Genomic DNA, 7,854 nt, shown 5'->3' with positions numbered 1-7,854 from the left:
GAAGATATTGTATAAAGACATGTAATTGTTCATTGCTGCAAATGTAAACAAAACCCACTTCGTAGCGCAGCATAATAGTAGTGAGAAAAGTCCACACAAGATAAATCCAGGACTTTCAAAACAATCACCCAGCCAAACCAACAAACCAAACAAAAAATTCCAACGTGGTTTGGGAAAGCTAGCAGAGTAAAAGTTTCATTTGGGTCCAAAGAAATAACACAACATTTTCGAAACCAAAAACCACCTTTTTGCTGTTGCAAAGAAATTTGAGTCATCAAACTTAATCATTAAGGTACCTTTATTTCCAGAAAGGTGGGAGGAAAAGGAAAGACCAAGTAATCTAAAAAGTAAAGTACAGAACTGTAGCCACTTTGCTCAGCAAACATTACAGCTTGACACACAATTAGAACGGTCAAACACGTTTTAGGGCTTAATTGCCATACAACTGAGTTTCAAACCCTGAGCTTGTTCCTGGAAGCCAAAACAGGACTAAGAAGGACAGTCTGCTCCTCTTCTCAGGCCATTACTGTCCCAAACTGTGCAATGTTTCCAGTTATGTTGAGGTGCTACAGGGACCAGACTTGATGCACTGATTAACATTTGATTCAGAGACAGCAGTAGTAAATGTCTGCTGCATGAATCCAAGAACTGGATATTCTCCACTACTGCAGATGGCCCTTGTCTTTTATGCCAATAGGACCATTATGGTGATTTTTTTTTTCCCCTCTCCTTCTCCACAATAAAAAATGCCAGCACAATCAAAATCTGGAAACTTTCCATGTGAAAAACAGGAACAGAAGAGTGCTAACCTAATCAGCTGTGCTGTGCTTTCAGCTGTGACTGTGGGGAAAAAACTGGCCAGGCAGACAACCCTGCTTGTAAAGGAATGATACCAGGTGCATCATGGCAACATTAGAAATATCTGTAATAAATCTCATACTATGCAAGAGAAAAAAAAGGGGGTTCCATACTGAATATGCTGAACAATACTGCAGGTCTTCTTTCTCTGCATTTTAGAATGACATCATTGATCTTTTTGTATGAGTCTAATTACAGCATCACTTCCATGCTGCCAGTAATAAGGAACTATTAGTACTGCTCTTAAAGAGGCAAAAAGCTTTATTAGACGCTGCAAAGAGCTAGGGATGCTCTTAAAAATAATAAAGGGCAGTCAATCAATCACATTTGCTCTTTGAGGAGCTTTTAAGATGTAACCCAGAGGCTTGAAGCTTCATTACCAAAACATTTTTCCTGTTGCCACTTACAAAAATTCTGCTGAAGTTTAATGACTGAAATGTACGTGATGAAACTGCAACAATAATTGCATGCTTAAGAGTGAAAATACAAAGTAGTTCTGCTTTCATTGAAGAGATGACTTTAAAGACTGACACTACTTAGGACCCTAAAAATACATGGATCAGTGCCACAGAAGACTACGTAGGGATTTTTATGGAACCCAGACTGTGGATACAAAGATTCATTTTAGAGTTTAAACTTCAAACAACAACATACCAATATCTGGAATCATAATGTGTTTGTAGTGTGTAAAAGAAACAGTCCCTCCACAAGACAGGCTCTGAAGAATCCTTAATAAAAGCTGCTCAGTTTTTCTTTCATTTCTTCCTATTATTAGTGTCTAAAGTGGCTGGAAATGGTGCTTGCCTTCTGAACCAAGCAAACAGATAGTGGTCATCTCTTGCAAGTCAGCTTTTAAAAAAGATAAACTTGAGGTGTATTGTCTTCTCTGGTAGAGTAAGAAAGCTCATGGAATATGAAACAACTTTATACTGTAAAGGGACTCTGTGGTACGGTATCATGTAAGAAATCAGACTGGCCAGTAAAATATGCTGGCGGTCTTTCAAAAATCGAAACAAAAGGCTCGTTGAACTGTAGCAACATCAGACTACTTGAGAGTCTCTCTTTGGTGCCTATACTGAATGGGGATGCCCTCGGATGGAATTTTATCTGAGATTCACTGGTTTGGGTGGTGTGATAATACTTCAGGTTCCATCAGTCTGCCTTCTTCTTCTTCTTGAAAAATGTTAGAGGTTCATTTGTTTTCAGTAGTTGCTGTGCAGTCCAAGAGTTCAAGGATCTACCTAGTGTATAAAGAAATTAAATGTTTTCCAAGGCTTCCGATGCCCTGGTACTCAGAATCACTGATAAGAACCAGAATGGAAAGGGTCAGAGATCACCTGAATGAAGATGGCAACTAGAAGACCAGTTCTGTCAGGCAGAGGAACATTTACATTAAGGCTGCCAAGAAGACATGCCGATCTGTGTTTGGTATTACAATATGGCACAAATACATTCATTTCTAATTTAGAAACTTTCAGTTAAATTATTTTTTTTTTTAAGTGATTGGAAGTTCTTGGCATTCATTTAAAATCAGTGCTTTAGTTTTGGAAGGTGCTTCATTCCTGCAGTCTTTTTGATCGATTCCTTTGGGGGATTAACCATCTTTGGGTTTCCTGCAACACTGTATCTCCCTCTGAAATAAAATGGGTGAAGTTAGTCATCAAGTGTCACATTCCCTGTAAGCTTTAAGTGCTATAGATATGAATACTTTTTCTATTTGAATAACTGATTGCTATTGTTAATAATAAACTTGAGAGAGGAAAAAAAAAAGGAGTATATTTCTGGGTTTGCAGGCTAGCAGAGTGTCTAATTATACTGCATACAAACTCAATCCCCATCTCATGGTTCCTGACTACCTCCCGTTACCTAAATGATGGCATTTGAAGAAGATGAACAGAATACTAAACACCTGCACAAATAGAAAGATAACTGGTGAAGGAGACATTTTCATCAGTAGCATAATCTCCATTAGGAAATGGAAAAAACTTCACATAGATGTAGTCACAGTTCTCTGTGGGTTTTCCATGCAGGAGATCCATGGTCTTACAGAGGAAATGCTGCCAGCAGACTTCTGAAATGGTACTCATGATATATACACCCACTGCCTACATGAACCCTGCCGGAGCTGTTTTCATCTTGGTCTTCTAAGAGAAACAAGTGGGAATGTAAACAAATCTCAGGGGGGAAAATGGTGATTCCACCAGCCAGAAGGGTCATGATCTCATGGTCAAGCAGCATGCATCTTTACTCTTATGCAACATACATTTGTTTCTCTCCCTGTTCATTACTACAGTGGAGAGACAGCACTTTAAATACTCTAATGACAATATACGGGGTTTCAATGTCTTTCTCAAGTAATAGGCATTCTGAAGGAAAATATATCACATCATCACATCATTGTATTCATGATGGTAGCCAGAAAAATATTTTGTTACGAGGTAGAAGCTGTGCTGACATAATCAAGTTACAAATTTCAGGGCAAACAGCCAAAAAAGTTTTCCCTGGGGTTGGCTTGTCTTCTTGAGACTGACACATGCTTTTTTTCCAGCTCTTATGAGCAGTCATGATCTTGAAGGGACAGCTGCCCCCATAGAGTTATGGAGCTGCTTCTACTTAGAGCCTGAAGATCAGAACCCAAGGCCTCAGTTTTCTCAATAATCAATTGATCATCCAAATTCAAATCAGTTGATTACTAAAAATCAGTTGATTAATCTGTAGATCACTGTAGAGCTGGACCAAGCAGGCATCATATGTCTGCGTGGAATTCTGCAAGCAGCAAAACCTCTTTCCATTCAAAACTTATGGACTTAGAAGCCAAGTAGTCGCAGCCAATGCAGTGTTGAAACTGAGCTATTAAGCCCCACGATATGCCTCAGAATTACATTAAATTGGCTGCTCAGATTGCATCAGAGACATGAGTCAACAAGACATCTTTGTTTTTTCCCAATTTTAAGCTTGCCTATCTTCTTCTCATCCCATGAAATACCATAAAAAGGACCTCCACTGAACTTGGCTTCTATGTTGGAATGGCCAGGAAACAATACATCAACAATTAGTGTTCACAATTACTACTCAAAAATGTTTCAGCGCTGCTTTAATATATAGGTTGGGTTTTCTGAACCTGTACCCATAGTTAAAACAAATATGAAACACGGTTTCTTAGTATAGTTTGAAATCCAAGGAGGCCAAGCATTTTCTGAAAGGCCAACAGATATGAAATGAGAACTCTGGACAGAAAAGTTTCAAATTATTCTCAATAACATGTTTATTTTCAATCATGCAGGTCTTCCCTTATTTAAATGAAATTTTGCATTAATGTCAGCTTGAATGAAAGACCTTCAGGCTGTAAGTCAAAACAAAAAAAGAATATAACAATGGCTGTGTTAACCTTGTGATGATAAAAGGTGCTTACTTATATTCTAGTATTTTCTTAAAATATAAATTATACCAAATCTCCATTCTTATCTCCATGTTGACAGCTAAGACCCAAGTTTGACCCGGAAGTTCTAACTCACTGGTTATAAAAGCCAATGCTTTGCAAAGTGGGTCCTTCACCACTAAGGACAATTTAAAAGACGAACAATTCCCTTCATGTGTGTAAAGGTTTTTGAAAAGTTAAAAAAAAAAATTCCCTGAGGGAAAATGGGTTGAAAGGAGATATTTTGTTATCATATGCATCTTCTGAGACCAGCAATTACAGGACACTTTATTTTCTTTTACATTTTATTTTCTTTTATTTGATATAAAGAAAATTACAGAAACACACTGTCATAGAATTTCAGGGTAAGTAATAAGTCTATGAAAATAAATTATTAAAAACCCCCAACATAATCTGAGTTCAGTGCTGACCCTCAGCAAGTCTCAGGATCTGGCTGATGATATTTAATCTCTTGGCAGAGACAGTGAATTCTCCTAGTTCTGGCTTCCTGACCTTCTCCACATGAGTTATGTTAAACATCACTGGGGCCAGAAGCAACATATTGAGAAACTGCAGCTATAAACTTTAATTCATATTGTACTAAATTAATTCATATTCTACTAATATTCTCTCCTGGAGCATGAAGATCCACTATTCCAGTTTACGAAATCCTGCAATTTTGTGCTTACACAGAATGAAAGCATAAAGTTGGTAAGTACACAATTTCACGCTTATAATTTACTCATTACATTTTCAGATGTTACCAATACGTAAGTTGTATGCTCATTTTAATGATATAGGTAAGTGGGTTCATGGAAGAATATTGATTGTGAGATACTAAATACATAAAGACCATACTAGCTCAGGAAGTCTTCAAATATAAAATATTTGGGAGAGTTCCAAAAGCAAATATTATACCTGACTGCTTACACACTTTTGTAGGCATCTCCTTATGGCCACTGGAGGCAGGATACTGGGTCTGATACACGTTTGGTGTGATTCCCTATATGCTTTGTACTTGATATTCTTAACATGTTCAGTTAAGAAAACAAATCTCCTCCAATTTCAAGCTTTCTCACAAGCACTACAATCAGAAACTCATTTTATTTCTATATAGCTCAGAGCAGGTGGGTTCTTTTCAAATTTAAATTTCTAACCCATATAACTGAACAGAAATCTGTTAAACGATGACGCCTTTATATGTTGTAAGCTAAAATCACTCACATTATAATCCACAAAAATCTTTACAATCTCTATTGGCTAAAAATAACCAAGCAATGTTTTATTTAATTTAATTGTTCCTAATGCACTAAAGGGTATACTTGTTCCTACCACTGCTGCAGTAATATAGAAAACAATGATCTATTTTAAACACAATTTGAAAGGGAAGAACATCAGAGGGATTGTAAAATTTCAAAAAGGCCACTTAAATAGAAATATATATATATATACACACATCTATATATTCATTATTGCAACATACTTAGTATTAAATAAAACTGACTGAAAAGCATTATCAAAAGTGATGCAAAGATAATACTTTTTCAGTAGGATTATGATCAGTGATATTTACCATGAACACAAGAGTTGCAATATTCAAAACATAGTTCCTAGCAAAAAATAATAAACCAGAAAACAAAAGGAATATAAAGGAAATTTACCTCAATTTCTGGTTTTCTCCCTTGCTCGTCAGAGCATCTGTTTTTTGCCTTTCAACAATTTTAACTGTAGCTGAGGTCTGCAATAGTCAAATTTTTACCAAAAAAAAGAGAAAAGTTAAACCTGTGCTTACACAGAATTAAGGGATAAAGTTGGTAAGCAAATATGTCTACACAATTTCATGCTTATAATTTGCTCATTACATTTTCAGATGTTCCCAATATGTATAGTGTATGCTCACTTTAATAATATAGGTAAGCGGGTTCATGGAAGAGTCAATCACAGTTAAAGAAGTAAAATTTTTCCAAACTAATTTTGACCCAACATGGTCTTACTACCATAAAATACTTTCAGCACATATTGTCTTTTTGATTTGGGTAATTGAAGACTTTCCAAAATCCCTTGCTGTGCAAAAATGCCATTATTTATTAAGCTGGATGATCAGATAATCAGCATATTTTTGGTCATACTGCCTGTAAAGTCCACATTTTCAATGAAGAAGCATTATATTTCTAACATACTTCCCTGAATGGGAATCAAAACAAGTTACCGTGACCTATCTGTACTTCTGAATGATAAACCACTAATTAAGAACAGGAACTACTTTTAAAAAAGAGTTTGCATACTCTGGAAGTCTACATTACTGGTCATACTGAAAACAAAACCAAACACAAAACAAAACAAAACAGTTGTTATTCTTGGTACTGCATTTATCAGAATTTGACCAGGATTAAATTGGTTGGTTCTCCTTTTCCTTTGCTCACAGGGTTCCCTCCTCATCCAGCTACCTTCTCTAAAAGTGCCCCTCAGAGGGACAGACACACCATGGACAGAAAAACAGAAGACTGAGAAGGTTTAGGGCTTGCCTGACTACTGTGCACATTTGGGTATCTCATGTAAGTGAACGGAAATTTCTAAGCCCCTTTAAACAAACCCATCAGGAATACGTAATAAAATATATGATGATCACAATATACAACGTATTGGCTATACAAAGCCAGTGAAATCCTTTTGAAAGCCAAAAGCTAGATTTTGGGGCTACCTAAACAAGGCTCAAGGTTTAGATTACATATTACATTATACATTACACATTACATTATAACACTACATTTTATAGTATGTGTGAAAACATCTTGCATTTGTGAGAAAAAATTCTGGGACTAAAAAGCAGCATGTCTCTCTGCTTATAAGAAAATGGTTTCTACCGGGCTTCCATGTATATGATGCACCAGGCAAGTATTCCTGGCCCAGTCACAGCAAAGTCAGCTGGAACTAGACACAGTCTTATCAGAGCGCAAGTGTAAAAATGGAATAGGATGTGCATGGATTTGCTTCTGTGAAGGAAATAAAGTTTTTGCATTTAAGGATCTCTACTATTAAAAAAGATGGCTAGTATAATTTGAGCAGATGTGATTCTGTGACACATGAAGCAAAACTTAGGCTACAACGGCCTTCACTTTTCAAAAATTTATATGTATACAGAGTTCCATTATTATCCACAGCAATGTTTTTGCTGGTAGTTTACTCCAGGCCTGCCCCAAGTAAAATGAGCCATGGTTGCACAAGCAGCTTTCCAGCTGTACCTATCTAAAATTGTGGGTTTTTTTCTGCAAAGAAATCCCAACCACAAGTCAGACTCTACTATGCTAGTAAAAGTTTGTGGTAAAAATCTGGGCTAAAAGAATGGCTCTTTTAAAGATCTGCTATTGTTCTTCTTTGCCTGCTTCTCAAACCGATTTCTGAATACCACCAGAAAGTGCCTTGAGATTTGTGGATTCCTGATCACAAATCAACTTTTTTTTTTTCAGGTTGAAAACAAAACAAAACAAAAAAGGCAAACGAGAATACACCATAAACCACCAGTGCCTCTAGCGTGAGTTCTCAAGTTTGTGAATCTTAAGACTATGATTTAAATTTGA

General features: G+C 36.5%; 1 protein-coding gene across 1 annotated transcript in view; it reads right to left on the bottom strand.

Annotated features, from left to right (window-relative positions):
- Positions 1-297: 297 nt before the first annotated feature.
- Positions 298-7,854, bottom strand: part of LOC309446900 (coiled-coil domain-containing protein 169-like) — a 30,188-nt gene continuing 22,631 nt past the window's right edge. The window contains exons 7-8 of the mRNA XM_082067097.1: positions 5,938-6,014; positions 298-2,491 (exon numbers count right to left, since the gene is read on the bottom strand). Of these exons, the coding sequence (XP_081923223.1) occupies positions 2,389-2,491; positions 5,938-6,014 (180 nt within the window). The 3' untranslated portion in view covers positions 298-2,388. The remainder of the gene's footprint in view (positions 2,492-5,937; positions 6,015-7,854) is intronic.

Source organism: Streptopelia decaocto, assembly GCF_964273445.1.
Source record: "Streptopelia decaocto genome assembly, chromosome: 1".
Classification (NCBI taxonomy): domain Eukaryota; kingdom Metazoa; phylum Chordata; class Aves; order Columbiformes; family Columbidae; genus Streptopelia; species Streptopelia decaocto.
Note: the sequence above shows the minus strand (reverse complement) of the source record. Positions and strands in the feature narration are given on the sequence as shown.